The following is a 20,468-nucleotide window of genomic DNA, read 5'->3' as shown; positions in this document are numbered from 1 at the left end:
GCAGTGGGCAGCCATTTTTTTGCTGCGGCGCCCGGGGAGCAGCTGGGGGTTCGGTGCCTTGCTCAAGGGCACCTCAGTCGTGGTATTGAAGGTGGGAGAGAGCGCTGTACATTCACTCCCCCCAATCCATGCAGGTACGAGACTCGAACCCACAACCTTTGGGTTACAAGTCCGACTCTCTAGCCATTAGGCCACGACTTCCCCATGAAACGATGAATGAAATGCGCCTCTCCGCTGATTGGTCAACCAAACATTACAACATAATAATAGTCCTAAAAAACATAATAAGAGTCCTCCGCTTCTATGGATTCTTAAAGTGTTTATTTCTACTACATTTTATCTCTTTCTCTTCATCAAACAGCCAGATTAATGAATGGCAACACAAACCGTACCGAGGCAGAGCCCTTTGGCCCTTAAGCACACCGCCTGTTTTATTATAGCTAACCACCTATCAAAATCTGTGTGGCAAAGCTGCGCGACGACCTGCAGCGCGGGGAGAATGTATTATAGTGAAGCACAGACCACTATCAATTTATGTGAACATACAGTCATAACTTTTGTTTTAGACAATACGCTGTGTTTTAGACAAAGGAGGAACTTAATATGACCAATATGAAAAGAAATGACTTTGTGTAATTTACCTTCACAGCACATCTATTATTTTATTATTATTATTATTTTTTATTCATAGAGCACTTTCTAGAAATTTAGGAAATCATATGTTGTTATCCCACTGGCATGGGACTATTTGTTCCTCAGAGTGCTTGTTTCAGTGATTGAATTTAGTGAAATGTGAATTTGACCTCATGATTTGAAGGTGAACTTGTTTGAGTTATAAGAACATATCCAAACCCTGAAATAACACTTCGAACAATAAGCCAGTGTCATCAGTGTCAGAAATTAACTTTCCCATAAGGGGCAACAACTGATGTTCAGTTTTTTTTTATTATTATTTTATTTTTTACCTTTTGTATGTCATCTTTAATGTTAAATTCTTACATCAAATAAATTAGAATAATATGACAATAGGCTGTTACCTCTCTCTCTACGGCTCTGGTTGTAATGTTTGGTTGACCAATCAGCGGAGAGGGGCGTTTCATTTCCGCCCACATGTAGAGATCGAATATTCAAGTTGTTTATTCGTTTTCTATCCCTGAACGTAAAAAAAAAATGAAAAATGAAGCCAAATTCTTGATTTTTCGTTTTGTCTGTACAAAAAAGTGTCACAAAAATGTGCCGTTTTTAAAAAAAAAATTCTGATTTCAATATTAAAGGGGTCATATGATGCTGCTAAAAAGAACACACCATATGTACATGCAAACAAGCGCATTAAGCCCTGCACACAGCAATTTTGGATGTTCGGTAAGTTCGCAAAATATACATCATTAAAGCTGTCCAATCAGGTTGTGACCGTATCCTAATATCTTTTGTTTTGTATCTTTATGTTCGGTCTTAAAAATGACAGTGTGGACGCCAAACGAACCAGGACTAAATATAACGTTTTCTTCTTAGGTCCGGACCAAAAGAACCAAGAGAACCGAATTACAAGTGTAAGCGCACTCTTATACACCAATGCAACTTTTTTGTCATCTTTTTTTCTTTCTCTCTTGTTAACAATGCAGTTTTGACCAGGTGAGGAAAATACAGCAAATTGCACTCAGTGTAAACACCACTTTAGTCTCATGTGTATTTATCTACAAGAGAATTGCTTTATGAACTTTATTAAAATGTTTAAGTGTAGCCAAAAGCCTCTGAGGACTGGGTGATGACGTTAGTATACTGGATTCAGTTTCATAGTGCTTCTAATTACTTTGTCCTGTGTTCTTTTGTTTCGTCTTATTTAGGGTAGATGGTTCAAAAACATTGTAGCCTAAAACATAGTAGTACCAAACATATCAAAATAAACTAAAGAGATCCCGTTTTAAAAAGCAGTCCTCACCTTTTTCGTTGTTTACAGTGTCGTGGGATTTTCATATGTCATCATTTCTTACCACAACACAACCCTACATGTGAGATAAGGATCGAGAGTGCATGGGAAAGTTGAGATCTGTGTGGTGTCCACCAAGGTGAGTTCCTATGCAGAGACAAACTACACAAAACACAGATACATGCACACACGAAACAGAGGATTGATAGGACCAATGACGTCTGATTGCCCTCATTTTGCCAGCAGAAGGACATTGTGAAATAGGATTTCTTCATCCACACTGCCAACATGTGAAATCAGAGATGTACAAATATGCTGCAGCAACTGAAACTGCTATTCTGAGGAAAATATTCTGTCCCATCGTTCTCTTATATCATTGCATAATAACATAGCTTCAACATTTAGAGATGGCAAAGCAAAAGAAAATTCTTATAAATGTTTAGTGAGTTACAACCGACAGCTATAAAGCACAAGTGTACCTACTGTAAAAAGATTTGCTCTGTGCTGTCATCTGCTGGTGTAAAGTGTATGATGCAGCACATCACTGTCAGATAGTGGTTTTCAACCTTTTTGACTCCAAGCTATTAATCTGCTCAACCTCGCTTCTATAAGCAGACTCGTCACCATCCTGGATGAGGCTGATGACTGTAGTGTCATCTGCAAACTTCAGGAGCTTGACAGAGGAGTCGGTAGAGGTGCAGTCGTTGGTGTACAGGAAGAAGAGCAGTGGGGAGAGAACGCATCCTTGGGGAGCATCTGTGGTGCGGCTATTGGATGTCAATTTACCAATTCTCACTAGCTGTTGTCTATCTGTCAGAATGCTGGTGATCCACTGACAGATGGAGTTAGGAACAGAGAGCTGGGTTAGTTTGGTCTGGAGGCGTGTTGGGATGATGGTGTTTAAGGCTGAACTGAAGTCCACAAACAAGATCCTCACATAAGTCCCTGATTTGTCCAGATAGTTTATTCTGAAGGGTGTCCGGGATGATGGTGTTGAAAGCAGAGCTGAAGTCCACAAACAAGATCCTTGCACAAGTCCCTGATTTGTCCAGATGTTGCAGGATGTAGTGCAGTCCCATGTTGGCTTCATCATCCTCAGACCTGTTTACTCGGTAAGCAAACTGCAGGGGGTCCAGTAGGGTCCAGTGATGTCCTTCAGATAAGCGGGTCCAGTGATGTCATTCAGATAAGCCAACACCAGTCTTTCAAATGACTTCATGACCACAGACGTTAAAGCAACAGGTCTGTAATCATTAAATCCTTTGATTTTGGGTTTCTTTGGGATGGGGATGATGATGGAGGTTTTGAAGCAGGCAGGGACTTCGCACAGCTCCAGTGATCTGTTGAAGATCTGTGAAAAGATGTGGGCCAGGTTTTTAGACAGGCTGGTGTAACACTGTCTGGGCCTGGTGATTTTCTTATTTTCTGCTTCCTGAAGACCTGACGCATATCATCTTCACTAATCTGAAGTGCAGGAGGGGGGAGAGGGGGGTTGCTGGAGGTGTTACTAGGGCCTTTCGCACCGCGGGAACCTTTTCATAGTACCAGAACTAATTGTGGAACTACCCACTTTTTGGCATTTTCACACCGCCGGAACTGGGTGCGATTTTAGTACCGTACTACCTTTTTCGAGAACCAAATTAGCTCCTACTCCGGAGCAGGGTCTAACCAGCACAACTGGTACTACCCGTGACGTAATTTTTCAATCTCTTTACGTATACGTCGACATTCCATGTCCATTATTGTGAAACCCGCGAGACACAACAAAAACACAGCCGATCACAGCGTCCTCCGTCCTCCTGTTGTTAACGTTGTTCTTCTTTGTTTCCATTGTAGAACGCCGCGCACAAATGACGTTGCTGTCGACCTGCTTACGTCACTTCCTAGTACACACTGTCGGTGCGAATGCAACCCTTTAAATGGTACTGGGAAATAGTTCGTGCAAAATCGTCCCAGTACTTTAGTACTGTACATTTAGTTCTGGAACTAAAGTGGTGCGAAAGGCCCTAATGTTTGTGTAGAGAGATGGTCAGAGCGGGTGTGGGGTGTGAGACCAGGAGTTTCAAATCTACAGTAAAACTCATTCAGGTCTTAAGCAAGTTGTTGATTCGCTTCATAATCTCCTTATTCAGTGTGTTTCTGGCCTGATTGTACAAGACTCTGTCCCCACTCCTGTAGGCAGTCTCTTTGGCCTGGCGAAGCTTTCTGAGTTTTGTTGTGAACCATGGTTTGTCGTTGTTGTATATTAAATGAGTCCTGGTAGGAATGCACATATCCTCACAGAAACTGATGTAGGATGTTACAGAATCCGTGAGCTCATCCAGATCAGTGGCAGCAGCTTCAAAAACACTCCAATCAGTGAAGTCGAAACATACTTGTAATGCCCGCTCTGTTTCGTTGGTCCATCTCTTTACAGTTCTTAAGACATGCTTAGCAGATTTAAGTTTTTGCCTGTATGTTGGAAGAAGATGAACCAGGCAGTGGTCAGAGAGTCCTAAAGCTGCTCTGGGGACGGAGGGATATGCATTCTTTATTGTGGTGTAGCAGTGGTCCAAAATATTTTTGTCTCTGGTGGGGCATGTAATGTGTTATGGCAGTTCGCGTGTGAGGTTTGCTTTATTAAAGTCCCCGAGAATGATTATGACAGAGGCCGGGTGTTGTTGCTCTGTGTCTGCGATCTGATCAGTCAGCTATTGTAGCGTCGCGCTCACATGCGCTTGAGGTGGAATGTAAACACTCACGAGAATGAACGAGGAAAACTCCCGCGGCAACTCCCCGATGGCTTACAGTTGATGAAGAGCACTTTTAGATCAGAACAGCACGTCTTCTTCAACACTGTTACATCTACACCACCTTTCGTTGATGTAGAAGCATGTCCCACCGCCACGCGATTTCCCTGTTGATTCTGCGTCTCGATTCACTCTGAACAGCTGGAAGCCCGGCAGATGTAACGCGCTGTCCAGAATGGCTTCATTCAACCAGGTTTCCGTGAAACACAGTGCAGCAGAGTTCGAAAAGTCCTTATTTATTCGGGAGAGCAGGAAAAGTTCGTCCATTTTGTTGGGTAGAGAGCGGAGATTCGCCAGATGGATGCTAGGCAGCGCCATTCTGAAGCCGCGCTGTCGGAGCTTGACGAGCGTGCCGGCTCGCTTCCCACGCTTGCGCGTCTTAAGGCCGGGACACACCAAGCCGACGGTCGGCCGTTGGCCATCGTCTGGGCCGACGGCGAGCGACGGTCGGCCTAGTTTGTTTGGTGTGTTCCACTCGTCGGCTCTCGTCGGGCTCACGTCGGCGGCAGTTTGCCCAATTCACAACATTTTTAATCGGCGTCGGGACCGTCGGCACGAGTGAGAGCTCTGATTGCATGTTCAGTTTGGCGAACAAGTCAGTGCCCAAGAATTAAAGCGAAAGTGATGAAAACAAGCACATAAATGAAGGCGGTACAGACAGAAGGCTGTTTAAATGTTTTGATATAGCACCATTTAAAGGCCGAGACACACCAAGCCGACGGTCAGGCTAGTTTGCGAGTGAGAGCTGTGATTGGATGTTCAGTTTAGCGAACGAGTCAGTGCCCGAGAATTAAAGCGAAAGTGATGAAAACAAGCATGTAAATGAAGGCGGTACAGACAGAAGGCTGTTTAAATGTTACGTGATCTTTCCCAATCATTCTAATATACGAATGTTTTCATAACAGCATGAGCCGCTTAAAATTATTAAAGTTATCAACGTTACTGATATTCAAAATGGTACGCAAGCGCTGCTTTGTTTACGTTTGTATATCTGCGTTTATCACGTATATCTTTGTTTCGGTTTCTCATTTTGAATGACGAATATATACTATTGATAGCTGCTGATATAGACAGTTAATTCCTCTCACGCATGCGCAGAACGCACGTGTTAGGTGTGTTCGAGCGCAGCTTTTTGGTCCGACGCTTTCGTCGCCGCTAGTTCTTTGAAGTTGGCTTGGTGTGTCCCGGCCTTTAAAGCGTTTGAACAGCGCTGCTGCTCCGCCAACTACAATGTCCAGCAAAACATCAGAATAGTCGAGAACCGGTAGAAGATTGCGTGGTGTTCTGCCGAATGTTCAGCAGTTAATCCTTGGTGAAACCGATTGTATTTGATAAACAAAAAACAGGGAAAAAGCAGGGGCGTGGGAAGATGTTTTAGGTTGGGGGTGCTGTATGCGTATTGGGGGGGGGTTAGAGGCTATTTAAGTGAAAATAGCAGTATTTTTTAGTTATATGCTATTTACACTAAGTGCAAATAGCTATAAATTTTATTTATACAATGTTAAAATAGCAGGATATTCTGCTAATTACTTATTGCAATTAGTGGCAATTATCTGCACCTCAGCATTGTAATACATTATAAAACAGTATGCAATAATAACTTATTGAGGGTCAATTTTAATTCAAATTATTAAATGGATGCCACCTTATTGGGACAAAAGCCCTCTACACCTACCCTAACCCTACCCAATACTTTATTTTCAACTTTTTGATTATTTCCTTCATTTTTATTTTATTAAAAATAAATGCTTTTCTGATGTGATTTGAAATTTGAAAAGGGAGAAAAAAAGTTAACCAAAAGGCAGATTCAAACCCGGGTCGATCGCGTCAAAAGGACACACGCTTTACCATCTACGCCACTGAATCTGATGATTGATGTCCGTCTTCTGTAATCTTGACTAGTCCAATCACACATTGGTGAGTGGAGTTAGTGTAAATAGCTTCTGCCAACAAGACGGGCTATTTGCACTTACTGTAAATAGACACTCCGAGTTTTTTTTTTAATTCCCAACAGTTAAACAGTTGCTGCAGCACCCTCAGAACCCCCACTTCCCGCGCCTATGGGGAAAAGTAACAAAAACAGTAAAACAACACAGAGGTGGCCATCCGCGGCGCCATCTTGGTATTGTTCTTCTAACTTAATTACATTTTAACAAAATTTTAATTAAAATTTTTTTTTTTTTTTTTGCAGTGTAGTAACCGATTTTAAAAATTCAATATTGTTAAAAGTTGTGAGTCATGACTGAACTTATATATACAAACTCTTGTATTGCTTAAAAGGTTCACCCAAAAATGAATATTCTGTCATTATTTACCCATGTTGTTCCAAGAATGACTTTTTTTCTATTGTGGAACATTAAACAAGACATTTTTAGAAATGTGTCAGTGTTTTGTGTTTTATTTATTTATGTTTATGAGTGTGTGTGTGTGTGTGTGTGTGTGTCCATACAATGGAAGCAAATGGGCTTCAATGTTGTTAGTTCCTAGCATTCTTAAAAATATCTTTTTATATTTTCCACAGTAGAAAGTCATACAGGATTGGAATGACATAACGGTGAGTAAGCGATGACAGTTTGTATTTTGGGGTAAACTAGCCCTTGACCCACAGTAACTAATGGTCCCCTCATACCTGTTGTTTTGTTACCTCCACTGCTATTATATGGAAGTAAAAAATATAAAATCTACTTTTGTGATCCGAAAAAGAAAGAAGGGCATACGGCATTAAAATAACACCAGGTTGAGTAAATGATGGCTTACTTTTCATTTTTGGGTGAACTATCCCTTTAATATTGTTATAAAAACAGTGATGCATGCTTTCAGGATTCTTTGATTTACTGTAATGCTTTTCCCAGTCTGCGGTCTTTGACGTCAAGAGATTCAGGGCTGTGTGTGTTCTTCCATCAGCCAATCAGCTGTGTTACTGTGTTATTTTCCTGATGCTCCAGAGTGATTGATCATATCACAGTTTTGGCTCAGGAGATCAGCTCAAACCCTGCTAAAGACTCAACATCTGAGGAAACGGGTCACCAGATCTCATTTACCTTCATTAAGTCTAACATGACTCTAATTTAGCTGTACCTCCTACTTCACTTTCTCCTGGTCAATAATAATAGTTATCTGCCAATATGAACACCCCGTAGCCGTGGTGTGGGGTTGAAGAAGGTCTCAGAATTAATTTGGCAGGGAAGCGTTGATGACAGACTGTCTGTGGGTGACTAGGCTTGAATTTCAGGCCTGTTTTGTGACTGTAAAGCGATACGCCCTCCTCCCATTCTACTTTCTTGCACCCTAAATGTGTCTGATGTCTTTAATTTCATGTTTTTCCACAAAACTAAACCCAAATCTTCCGTCAAATCAAACCGTCAGACTTTTTCCTTATTATATGCAAGACAGAATGAAAGTATTACTTATTTAGTAATGGAAAATAACAGAGCAGTTAATACCAAGAGCTTTAGAAGATACATAAAAGTGCAACTCTGGACTAATGACTAAAACACCTGCTCAACAACATGCAACTCTCCTCCCACAACCACCAATGGCTTTTCTTTTTTCCAAAGGTTGAACGTGCAGTTGTGTATGTTTAAAGGCATAGGTCCACAGCGACAGGCGGTACTTAAATATTAAAGGCTCTGGGGAAGCACACCATTGTTTGTCCTCCATTTCAGAGAGGCAGTTGTGGTTGGTTGGTTGGTCAGGTGAAAGAGAGAGAGAGAGAGAGAGAGAGAGAGAGAACGAGCAAACAGCAACAAAGATTGAACTCGTGCTGCTGGGAACTGCAAGGACAACTTCAGGGAAAGCAACAAGGGTGCACTCAAGTGTTAAACTATCTGACAAAGGATGTGAAGCATGGAGAAACCAAGACAGAGTCGGCTGTAAAATGTTAACAGAAGTTGGACTTTTAGTACATTAAACATGGATGGAACTGCAAGCGGAACGGCAGAACCTCAAGAGACCGATGGCACACAGAATAGACCCAATGATGAGGTGGACAGGTAGACCTTCTGCATGGAACATACATTTTTGAAGTTACAGGAAATTGCTTATGTCATATTAAAATATAACATGTTTGAATTTTTGCTTTTTAAAAAATAAAAATAAAATGTTATTTTATCATTTTATTTCTTCTTAAGATTATGCATGTGTTTCTTATTCATTTTTTATATAATTTAATTATATATAAAATGATGAATTCCATTAAATAAACATTCCGTACGGTTCATGCTCTCAGTATAAACAATGAAATCACTCTGACAAGTCATGCAAATAAAACCTTTTCCATCATGATATTTCAAGACGACTGAGCACATTGTATGTTTATGGTTATGTTTTGTGCTTGTTTGTTTGGACATGCACAGCTGGTTTCAAATAAAAAGAAAATTTTTAGAGGTTAAACACCTACAGCAAACAGATCTTTTACTATTACATCTTGTGTATACAAATTTTATTGCTGCGGCCACTAATAGTAAACAGATACATGCGGCTCGGCTTACACACTCTTTAACGGCTGACCTTGTGTATCTGGAAGAGTAAAATATTGTGAGCGAAAAATGTAAATAGTTATTGGTTTTGTGGCATTTTTGCAATTTTAACCAACTGGTTTCAAAGTCATTTTTAGTGGATGTTTGAAGTTGCTTTTATATTTTCAGGAACATTATGGTTCAAATACATTTTTGCTGGCTCTGTACCGAAAGTTTTAGGCCAACTATGTTGGCCACAAATAATTAGCCATTACAAAGTCAGCACTGAACATCTCAGGCAAAGACCCCGAGATGTTTGTATCATACTGAGCTCGTTCTGTAGGGTCTCGGATGAGGATGGGCCTGCGTCTGAGGCTCCTGTGGAAGGGGATGTGGAGACTGGAGCACAGAACTCCAGGGACAGCCGGAAACTGGACTGCATCATCTGCTACAGTGCCTATAATCTGGGAGAGAGACTCCCCCGCAAACTCTACTGTGGTCACACGTTCTGCCAGGCCTGTCTGAAGCGGCTGGACACCCTCATCAATGAGCAGGTGGGACTCAAGCTACTTAAATGCTTCATCACAAATATCACTATTTTCAGTGTAAATAGTGATGTTTGTCCATCTTGTGGTTTGTGGAAAACCGCTAATAATCTAGCGTTAACAAATTATAGAGAGATATAGCCTATCACTATAAGAAATATTTAACGTATTTAAAAAGTTGTTGCTGCCTTAAATGTTTAAGTAGGCCACCTTGGTATAATCAACTTGGTTGAACAAGTCATTCCAACTTAAATTTAATTAAACCGACTTTAAAGGTGAGTTTCATATAACTTATCTAAAAAGTTGAAACTTATTTAAATGAGTTAAAGTAATGTAAAAGCATAAGTTGCCATGATTTACTGACCATATCATTTTTTTAGTGTGGTAAGTGTTATCTGGGTTATTCCGTGTAGAGATTGGTAAAAAATGTCAAATGTGTGTTTTTTTTTTTGTTTTTTTTTTACATTTTTTATATTTCTGCTTAAGTATGCTTATTAACCCAATTAAAATGTTTAAATTAAAGGTGAAGTCTTAGATTTAAACACTTTCTCCGATCCCATTTTAATGTGCATCGAAAAATGTAAGTATTCATATGTTGACTTCCTGAAGTGATAAAACCTTGTTTTTATTTTTATTTTTTTTTTATTTACGAATTATTTATTAAATATTTAAATTAAATATGAGCTACAGTAGCTCGTCTGTCGGATCGCACCACACGGGCCAGCCTTCGCTCCCCATGTGCATCAGTGAGCCTTGGCCGCACATGACCCTGTCGCTGGTTCACCACTGTTCCTTCCTTGGAGCACTTTTGATAGATACTGACCACTGCAGACCGGGAACACCCCACAAGAGCTGCAGTTTTGGAGATGCTCTGACCCAGTTGTCTAGCCATCACAATGTAGCCTTTGTCAAAGTCAATCAAATCCTTAAACTTGTCCATTTTTCCTGCTTCTAACACATCAACTTTGAGGACAACATTTTCACTTGCTGCCTAATATATCCCACCCACTAACAGGTGCCATGATGAAGAGAGAATCAGTGTTATTCACTTCACCTGTCAGTGGTCATAATGTTATGACGGATTGGTTGGTGTGTATATATATATATATATATGTATATAAAATTAGATATATTTATCTTATATTTATATTTAAAAATAACATAATTAGAAAAATCGTAACACAAAACAACTGACGCAATATTAGTTCAAAAGTTTACCTTTCACCTTAATTCGATATTTAATGAATTAATCAAGCAAAATCTTGGGTTAAATTGAACTAAATTAAACTCGATTTAAAATTCGCACTAATATTGAACTAATCTGAATCTACACTGAAACGACTTGAGCTGTATAATAACACTATCTGATGTACAGCTGCTGTATAATTGAACAAAGTTTGATTCTAATGAACATTGCATCAATCAGTTGAACTAAATTGAGCTGAAAAATGACTATATATGTATATAAAATTAGATATATTTATCTTATATTTATATTTAAAAATAACATAATTAGAAAAATCGTAACACAAAACAACTGACGCAATATTAGTTCAAAAGTTTACCTTTCACCTTAATTCGATATTTAATGAATTAATCAAGCAAAATCTTGGGTTAAATTGAACTAAATTAAACTCGATTTAAAATTCGCACTAATATTGAACTAATCTGAATCTACACTGAAACGACTTGAGCTGTATAATAACACTATCTGATGTACAGCTGCTGTATAATTGAACAAAGTTTGATTCTAATGAACATTGCAACAATCAGTTATTGAACTAAATTGAGCTGAAAAATGACTATCTTTTTAGAACTGCATTTCGAATATTAAATAGTTTCAAAACTAAATAACTTTGCAACTTTAATACGGTTATGTTCTTGTCGTTTACTGTGAAGCTGCTTTGAAACAATCTGTATTGTATACAACTGTATTTAAATATGATTTGACTTTTGAATCCTGGTAGTTGATGCACTGTATTACACACCTCAGCTCAGCTGTGTCAGATGGTTGTAACTGAGGTGCCTTTTCCCCGCAGATGTGGATCCCCTGTCCACAGTGCCGGCAGAACACTCCTCTACCTCATGGGGGTGCCACCGGACTAGACCTAGACCTGGCAGCATTTCTGGGTGTTAAAGCTGAAGTGGAAAACCAGCGAACCTACAGCCAGAAAGCACCGCTGGAGACCAAGCCCTCCGTTATAAAGCAGCCAATCACAGATCAACCACCCTCAGCCTGGGCCAATGTGGCAGTAGCAGAGCATCGCTTCCGCAGAAGCCCTTGTTGCAAGCACTGCCTGCTCTGCTGCTGGTGGTGCTAGATTCACGTTCACATACCAGCTATCAATCTCTTTCTGCTGTGGATGGTGCACAGACTCAACTCTATGACAGTGAGATAAAAAAAAAAAAAAAAACATTTCACAATGGATATCCTACTGTCCAGAAACCACTGATTCCTTTACAAAATTGCCTGGGACAATAAAATGCATTTTATTTAGGTACCCAAATGGATCAGTAATACGACAAATTCTGTAAAACTCAGTGTTCAAAACAAAAAAAAAAAAAAACATACTGACCCCAAACATTTGAATGGTAGTAATTTACTTTATTACTACTCAGAAAAAAAATCTTTAGCAGAATCCGTATATTGGTTTTACCCTTAAAAAGAGAAACATATCATCAACATTTCAGGATAAGTCCATAAAAGGTCATTCAGCAACTCTGAAACACTTTTACTGATAGGACGCAGTTTAGAAAGAATCACATGGAGACTCTCCTGACTTTAAATCCTAATGTAGTTTTTCTTGTCTCCCTTTAGGTTGAGCAGAAAGAGGAGGATCTGTCTCCAGCTGACTTAGAGGAGCTTGAGCTCCGGAAAAAGCTTGATGAACTTACTGAAAAAATAAGTGACAAAGGCTCATCTGATGAGGAGGATGCAATGAAACCTTCAGAGAACTCTCCAAAGAAAGGAGCAGTTTATTATGCTCCAGCTATGAGAGGAGATTCAGCTGGACTTGAGAATGTCAGACACGAATGGCCTCTTGAGGTTGAGTGGGTAAGATTATGGAAACAGTCAGAATCTAGCACTAAAAATACTGTTAAACATAAAGAGTGAATATTTATTCATGTTTCTTACAAATGCTTGAGTTCAGCCGTGCTTTGGTTTGAACGCACTCTACTGTTCTTATTCATTTTTAATATTATTTAATATTAAAAATTAATATTTAATATACATTTTTAATTTGATGTTTCTAATTGTATACTTCAGAAAGCAAAGCCAACTGTACCTAAATCCTTAAAGAAGCAGAAGAGGGTGAGGTCCTTTGAGTTTAGCAACACAACCAGCTGTGAGTTGTCGCAACTGGAGGGTAAAGTTGCACGGGCAGTGGCCAGCGTCCAGAGCACTCAAAGTGGAGTACGCCACTCAGTCTAAACATTAACATTTACTCCAAATTCCTTCTTCCAACAAAGCCGTAACTCTCCATATCTTGCCTTAACTGTTCGTTAACCATTGCTCTGTTCTTCATGTAAAGGTTACAGATATTCAGAAAAGAATCGCTGCTTTGAGTGCTGCAGGGATGACGGTGGAGACGTCCCGCAGACGGGTATGTAGCAGTCCAGCTGCTCAGAGTCACATATTCCAGTTTAGTTCCAGAACCCTGGCTGTACAGGAGCATGTACTGAATCTTTCAGAGAAAAAAATATATATCTATTTTTGACGCATTGTGAGCTAAATTCTGTTGTGAATAAAGCAGGTCTTTGTGGCAAGTTCAGAAAGAGGCTAAATATGGTTTTGTTCTTCCCTTTTTCATTCAGACTCCTCGGCCATCAAGAACATTGCATGAATTTCCAATTAGTAAGTGCAAAGCTTTGTACTGCGTATTCAGTAACATGTAATCTGTTATTTACATTTATTTCACACAATCATCTTTGTGTTGTATAAAAGCTAAAAGCTACATTTGTTTTCATCTTCTTTTGCACTTAATTTTGTATAAATGTCTTTGCAATTATATATCAAAATATTAAACCAAATGCATTTATTTTAAAGATAGCAGAAAAAAAAAAAAAAAAAAAAACATTTCACAATGGATATCCTACTGTCCAGAAACCACTGATTCCTTTACAAAATTGCCTGGGACAATAAAATGCATTTTATTTAGGTACCCAAATGGATCAGTAATACGACAAATTCTGTAAAACTCAGTGTTCAAAACTGGAATCGGATATATGGACATGAGAGACCTTTAATAATGATAAAGATTTAAGAATGGACATACTGGATTTCAGATCTTAGACAATCCACTAGAATGCTTGATGCTTGTTACAACACAACTCAAACATTTGATTGTATTTCTGTTTTAATTGAACCAAACTGTCAATCAGCTTCCAGTTTAAAGACCTCTTGTGTTGTTTTCCAGCTCTTTAAAACTAAACTTAAAAAATAAATGTGAAAGAAAATTAAAAATGAAAATTTATCAAGACAAACAGAATCTCATTCTGACATCCAGAGTTTGAAGGTTCGGTCATAAGAGCAGGTTGCAATGAGCTGTCCGTCAGGTGAAAGGTCAAGCCCCATGACCTTTCCTTCATGCCCCGCCAGAGTCTTCAGAGGTGACCAGCCGGGATGTGTCCACACTTTGGCTATGTTGTCATACGCACCAGTCAGCAAAAAATGCCCATCGTTAGCTAAAAGGAAAAGACTGTTAATATTGACATTGCAAAAATGTTACACAAATTTGCAAGTTCAGTAGAGGTGAATTTAGACTCATTCACTTTGACAGACAGTAGACCTACGGACCTAAAAAAAAAAAAAAATACACTAAAATATTTGTTCATCCAAAACCCATGTGACTTTTTCTTTTGTGGACTGGGGTTGCTGACAAGAGGCGAGTAAATGAGTATTTTTTGAATACTCAAAATAATCATCTCTAAATGACTGATGATAAATGCCTTCTTAACTTGAATACTTACGTTGGAACTTGACTGAAGACACAAGGTTTTCATGGGCAGGAATTGTGTACATGCACCTTCTCTGACGAAGGTCCCACACTTTACAGGTGTTATCTCCACTTCCTGTTGCCAAGTGAAAGCTGCACAAGGAAGATTTCAGGGTTAATTATCAAATGAAGCTCAAATAACAGTAAACAGCTTAACTAAATCTTTCAAATATTCACATGGGCTTTCTTTTACATACCCGTTTGGTGAGAAATTGATGCTGTAAATCTCTTTGTGGTGGCCCTCCAGGAACATGATACAACGACCAGTCCGCAGGTCCCAGACACGAGCAAATGCATCCAAACCACTGTACATGGAGCAATAATGAATAACATTAACACAACAATTGGAAGATTAATAAACCAAGTATAAATCCTTTTGAACTAATTCAACCAATCAAAAGCACATTGAATGAACAATCACAAAATTAAGTGGAAGCCTAATTGGTTCAGGCTCTGGTAATGCGAATACTGCAAGACCAATGCTGCAATCAGAGGGATCAGGGTTAATTTTAGGAACCATGTATGACGGATTAAAGTTTTTTTTTTTATTATTATTTGGTTGGTCCTAAACTGAACATATTTGGACTCATAAGAGCATCGATGTAACTGTATAGACTGAGTGTGGTGCTCATTCCTTTACAAAAACAGTGGAGTGCCTCAGGGTTTAGTGCGAGGCCCTTACCCAGTTCCTGCCAGAGAGCCATCCGGGTGGAAGTGCAGGTCATGGACACCTTTACTATGACCCTCCTGATGCAGAATTTCTTCTTGAATTTCAAGATCCCAAAGTCGCCATGAGTTATCATAGCTAAAGAGCAACAAATAAAAAATGATAATTTGGTTAAATATAGGAAAGAAAAGCTTTATCCCAACACCAATATTCATACCATCGTTTTGCATAAATTATATAAAAAGAGAAAATACATTCATACCAAGTTGTGCCCAGAAACCGCCCAGAGGGATGCCAGGCCACCCGAGCCACCCTCATAGAGTGCCCCTCAATGTCTGCTACAGGCTCATCACTACAGATAAGAACATTACAATATTTTACTTTTTAGAAATTAAGACAGAAAATTTTAATAATACTTATAATACACACCTGTCTAAACTCCACAGCTTAACAGATCCATCCACAGCACAGGAGGCCATATTGACATCCGACTCCTCGAGTGTGAGTGTGGCTTGAGGGTGAAAGCTAATCGCTCCCACGTTGGTATTGTGACCTGAGAAAGAAAAGTTTACCTTCAATGAATTCAGTGGTAAAAGTTGTATTATAAACTGGAATGAAAAAGTATGACAAAGACACAACTTAAAGAACAAATGCTACAGAACACATTTGTTATATTTACCTCTTAATGTGCGTACAAGTGTACAATCTGGGACTTTCCACAATTTACACAAGCCACTCCTAAAACAAAGAAATATATATTTTTTTTTACATGTTTTTATACCAAATATAACAAGCCTTTTAAAATAGATGCTCAAACATACATTTTAAAATATTATTTATAAATTAATTATATTTGGACTCATAAGAGCATCGATGTAACTGTATAGACTGAGTGTGGTGCTCATTCCTTTACAAAAACAGTGGAGTGCCTCAGGGTTTAGTGCGAGGCCCTTACCCAGTTCCTGCCAGAGAGCCATCCGGGTGGAAGTGCAGGTCATGGACACCTTTACTATGACCCTCCTGATGCAGAATTTCTTCTTGAATTTCAAGATCCCAAAGTCGCCATGAGTTATCATAGCTAAAGAGCAACAAATAAAAAATGATAATTTGGTTAAATATAGGAAAGAAAAGCTTTATCCCAACACCAATATTCATACCATCGTTTTGCATAAATTATATAAAAAGAGAAAATACATTCATACCAAGTTGTGCCCAGAAACCGCCCAGAGGGATGCCAGGCCACCCGAGCCACCCTCATAGAGTGCCCCTCAATGTCTGCTACAGGCTCATCACTACAGATAAGAACATTACAATATTTTACTTTTTAGAAATTAACATAGAAAATTTTAATAATACTTATAATACACACCTGTCTAAACTCCACAGCTTAACAGATCCATCCACAGCACAGGAGGCCATATTGACATCCGACTCCTCGAGTGTGAGTGTGGCTTGAGGGTGAAAGCTAATCGCTCCCACGTTGGTATTGTGACCTGAGAAAGAAAAGTTTACCTTCAATGAATTCAGTGGTAAAAGTTGTATTATAAACTGGAATGAAAAAGTATGACAAAGACACAACTTAAAGAACAAATGCTACAGAACACATTTGTTATATTTACCTCTTAATGTGCGTACAAGTGTACAATCTGGGACTTTCCACAATTTACACAAGCCACTCCTAAAACAAAGAAATATATATATTTTTTTACATGTTTTTATACCAAATATAACAAGCCTTTTAAAATAGATGCTCAAACATATTATTTATAAATTAATTTTATGTTTCCAAACATTCTTTTTGTAAAGAATAATTTATTAATCCAGAGAAATTCTTGTTTGAACAAAGAGTCCTATAACAGACAGTTTGGCCAACAACCAGCCTGCAAGTAATTTAAAAAACTGTGTGCAAGTGTATAAGGAGAATTGTTTCTATTTTACAGGCAAAAAAATGGTCACTCCAAATATTAATTTGATGATAAGCATAAACTACTCCAAGCATTACTTTTGAAAACATCCTCACTTTACAGGAAGTGCCTAAACTAAGGTAATGCAAAGGTAGGTTGTTCTAAGCATCTTGGAGAAGTAGCACAGTCCTTCTATGTGTTTCTGTGTTGCTTCTGTTTCTTCATGTAATTTAATTAAGGCTGTCTCAGTGATCATGTGTGTGGGCCATACCTTCTGTTGTAGGACTCCTTGTTCATACAAAAACCTCACTGGATTATTACAATTCTTGCGAAATGATTCCTACTGGCATACAAAGCATATATAAATAACCTCATATGTTCTTGTGAATAGTGTATATAAAATAAATTAATAAATAACACACAGTTAAATATAAGATAAAACAAACCATGAAGCAGTCACAAGCAGCTTAGAGTTGGGGCTAAACTGGCAGTGAGATATTGGACGGTCATCGCCAATTTGGCTACAGAAGTTATTCACATTCTAAATAAAACACAGTAACAATTATATACAGCATTACAAGTGAAAGACAATTGCAACACATCATAAAGTCTGTGTCTTTTTCCATTTTCTTGGCATGCTGTCGTACCCGTAGGGCCTTGTGAAGCTCTTGCTGTTTTACTGTTCTTGTAGATTCTGGAATCTCTTTGTGTGCCCTTGCGGCATCTAACCTTTCCACTGCCCTGGAGAACCAAACAAAAACAAAACTAGCTTTTAAAATACACAATATATACATTTGGCTGCATTTTATATTTATATTGTTAGATACTGGAAAATAATAGGTGTCCTGTGCTGCTTACCTGGGCAGTGAATACTTGGCTAACCAAACACGTGCCTCTTTCAGAAATGAAGGTCCTTCATGGTACCATGTCTGCTGATACTGCACAAAACACACGCATAGACAATCAGCTTCCTTCAATAATTCAAATCTATGACAGTCTACTATAACTTAATGAAATTAGGATACAACGAATAAAACGGGTGTTCCTACCTCATGAGTCCGTTTTGCTTTTTCATCCTCTTTCTTTGATTTCTTCAAGGCGTCAGGACCAACTACTGAAAGAATGTTCCTCAATCTGAGGAAAACAAAACAAAAAAACATCACTAAAACTGAAAAACTATTTTTTTAAAGCAGCACTGTGTAACTTTTTCTGTGTTCAAAATTTGCTAAATGTATATAATGAGCGAGTACATCATGAATTCATCTTCCATACCGCGTTGTTGTCTTATTCCGAATCACTACGGTACACTTATAATAAGTACTTATATTTGGACTATTGTAGCCTGGTCGGGTCGTCACCGCTGCGGAGTAACACATACCTGCGTGAATCGCCATAGACATAAACTTAGAGAAGTAGCTCCGGTTGAAATGTTCTTCCGCGGGATGCGTGCAGTTCTGTTTATTAACCGCTAGAGCGTCAAAAGTCACATAGTGCTGCTTTAAAAGAAATGAATACTTATGAATTAAAAGATGAATTAAATTGATCGAAAGTGACAACAATATATATATATAGAACGTTTCAAAATATTTATTAATATTTACAAAAATATTAAGCAGCACAAATGTTTTCATGTGTGCTAATTAAAAAAAAATGTTTCTTGAGCAGCAAATCAGTATATTAGAATAAATTCTGAAGGATCATGTGACACTTGGAATAATGGCCGTTGAAAATTCAGCTTTGCCGCCACAGGAATAAATTACATTTTAAAATATATTATAAAACATTTTTAATAAACTGTAATAATATTTTTGCAATATTTTATTACTGTTTTACTTCATTTTTGCAGCATTTGTAAACACAAGAGACTAGTGTTAGCTACAAATATAAATACTATGTTGAAAATCACTAATTTCTCCAACAGTAAAAATCCCCCATCATACTGACACCATTTCTTTTGTTTGTCGGTCAGATGCTCTATGCATCTAATTGGGCAGTTTTTTCCCAGAATATGCTGCAAAGCTTTTAAAGGGGTCATATGATGCGATTTCAATTTTTCCTTCAATGCACTGGATAGCTGGCCAATCACAGCACACCTTGCTTTTCAGAACGATGAGCTTTGTAAAAATCGACGTGTTTCAAAAAGGCAGGGCATAGCGGAGAAACAATAATGTACAGTATGTGGAAAATAATGTGTTTTTTAAACTTTAAACCGCATAAACACATTTCATTACACCAAATACACAAAATAATGTTCTTTTTAGCAGCATCATATGACCCCTTTAACCAATAGTCAAAAAATCTGTCCGCCCACCTCTCTCGTCTCTCTGCAGGCCCCTCCCCAAACAGCGTGATTGGCTCGCCAAGAGCTCGGAGGCAGGCCTTGACCTCTACATCATCAGTAGAGACGGTGATTTGTCTCGCTCTCTTTCTGCGCTCAAACTCTGCCAGCACTTCAGCCTGTCGCTCACTCACACGCTCCTCCATCTCCATAGACTCGCCTGAGGAGAGAAAGAAGAAACAAATTATACTACTAAAGGGCAAACTTTCCTTCATCATTTCATTTACATCATTTCCGGTCACAAATAGTCACAGATTAAGATTAAGAGTCTGCTGAACCTTTTAATTATAAAAGAAAGAAAAATGCATACGTGTTTGATGTTTTGTATCTTGTTTGATACATCAGGCTTTTATGGCCCAAATAATATGACACAATGAGAAATATGGAGCCCATACTCGAGGAGGAAAAAACACATTTATTTATAATTGTTTTATTTATAGGCCTAAACTATGAAATTTGACAAATATGAAATTTGGTACAAATTGTGTCATTTATATGCAAATCAACGAGATTTTTATGACAGTACAAGTTAGAGATATTTACAAAAAAAAGGATATAAATATCAGCTGTCACTCTATATCTCCCAATTATGTCTTAGTAAGATGATATTTAAAAATCTATTTAGTTTTTATTGTGGGGGACAACACATTTAATTCAATGCAATACAATAACTGAGAGATAAAGAAGAAATAAATGTTCCTCAAAAGCTTGATGTATCATTTAAGTAAGATTTTGTTAAAATACAAATCACCATATTTGATTCTTAGCTAGGCTTGCCGCGATAGACGGTGCTGACGGTGATACCGGTGTTAAGCCGCAACACCGGTTACGTCACTTGCCCACT

At 38.4% G+C, this 20,468-nt stretch overlaps 3 protein-coding genes across 3 annotated transcripts in view; 2 read left to right on the top strand and 1 right to left on the bottom strand.

The window, feature by feature from the left end:
- Window positions 1–8,519: 8,519 nt before the first annotated feature.
- On the top strand, window positions 8,520–12,053 carry LOC107663766 (RING finger protein 224-like). The gene is made up of 3 exons (XM_016454074.1): window positions 8,520–8,708; window positions 9,517–9,727; window positions 11,758–12,053. The coding sequence occupies exons 1-3, from the start codon at window positions 8,629–8,631 to the stop codon at window positions 12,037–12,039; spliced, it is 573 nt and encodes a 190-aa protein (XP_016309560.1). The 5' UTR covers window positions 8,520–8,628; the 3' UTR covers window positions 12,040–12,053.
- Window positions 12,054–12,102: 49 nt separating this feature from the next.
- LOC107663754 (melanophilin-like) lies at window positions 12,103–13,615 on the top strand. Its single transcript, XM_016454064.1, has 5 exons — window positions 12,103–12,108; window positions 12,537–12,773; window positions 12,987–13,133; window positions 13,252–13,323; window positions 13,535–13,615. Exons 1-5 carry the CDS (start codon window positions 12,103–12,105, stop codon window positions 13,613–13,615), a joined length of 543 nt encoding a protein of 180 aa, XP_016309550.1.
- Window positions 13,616–13,853: 238 nt separating this feature from the next.
- The window catches only part of LOC107663789 (U4/U6 small nuclear ribonucleoprotein Prp4-like), an 8,509-nt gene continuing 1,894 nt past the window's right edge, over window positions 13,854–20,468 (bottom strand). The window contains exons 3-14 of the mRNA XM_016454119.1: window positions 19,598–19,784; window positions 18,336–18,420; window positions 18,145–18,224; window positions 17,934–18,027; window positions 17,733–17,827; window positions 17,002–17,060; window positions 16,752–16,875; window positions 16,585–16,674; window positions 16,338–16,460; window positions 14,913–15,020; window positions 14,690–14,808; window positions 13,854–14,404 (exon numbers count right to left, since the gene is read on the bottom strand). Coding sequence (XP_016309605.1) covers window positions 14,211–14,404; window positions 14,690–14,808; window positions 14,913–15,020; window positions 16,338–16,460; window positions 16,585–16,674; window positions 16,752–16,875; window positions 17,002–17,060; window positions 17,733–17,827; window positions 17,934–18,027; window positions 18,145–18,224; window positions 18,336–18,420; window positions 19,598–19,784 — 1,358 coding nt within the window. The 3' untranslated portion in view covers window positions 13,854–14,210. The remainder of the gene's footprint in view (window positions 14,405–14,689; window positions 14,809–14,912; window positions 15,021–16,337; window positions 16,461–16,584; window positions 16,675–16,751; window positions 16,876–17,001; window positions 17,061–17,732; window positions 17,828–17,933; window positions 18,028–18,144; window positions 18,225–18,335; window positions 18,421–19,597; window positions 19,785–20,468) is intronic.

This window comes from Sinocyclocheilus anshuiensis, unplaced genomic scaffold, assembly GCF_001515605.1.
Source record: "Sinocyclocheilus anshuiensis isolate Anshui unplaced genomic scaffold, SAMN03320099.WGS_v1.1 scaffold123, whole genome shotgun sequence".
Classification (NCBI taxonomy): Eukaryota; Metazoa; Chordata; class Actinopteri; order Cypriniformes; family Cyprinidae; genus Sinocyclocheilus; species Sinocyclocheilus anshuiensis.
This window is presented reverse-complemented; position numbering and strand designations above follow the sequence as displayed.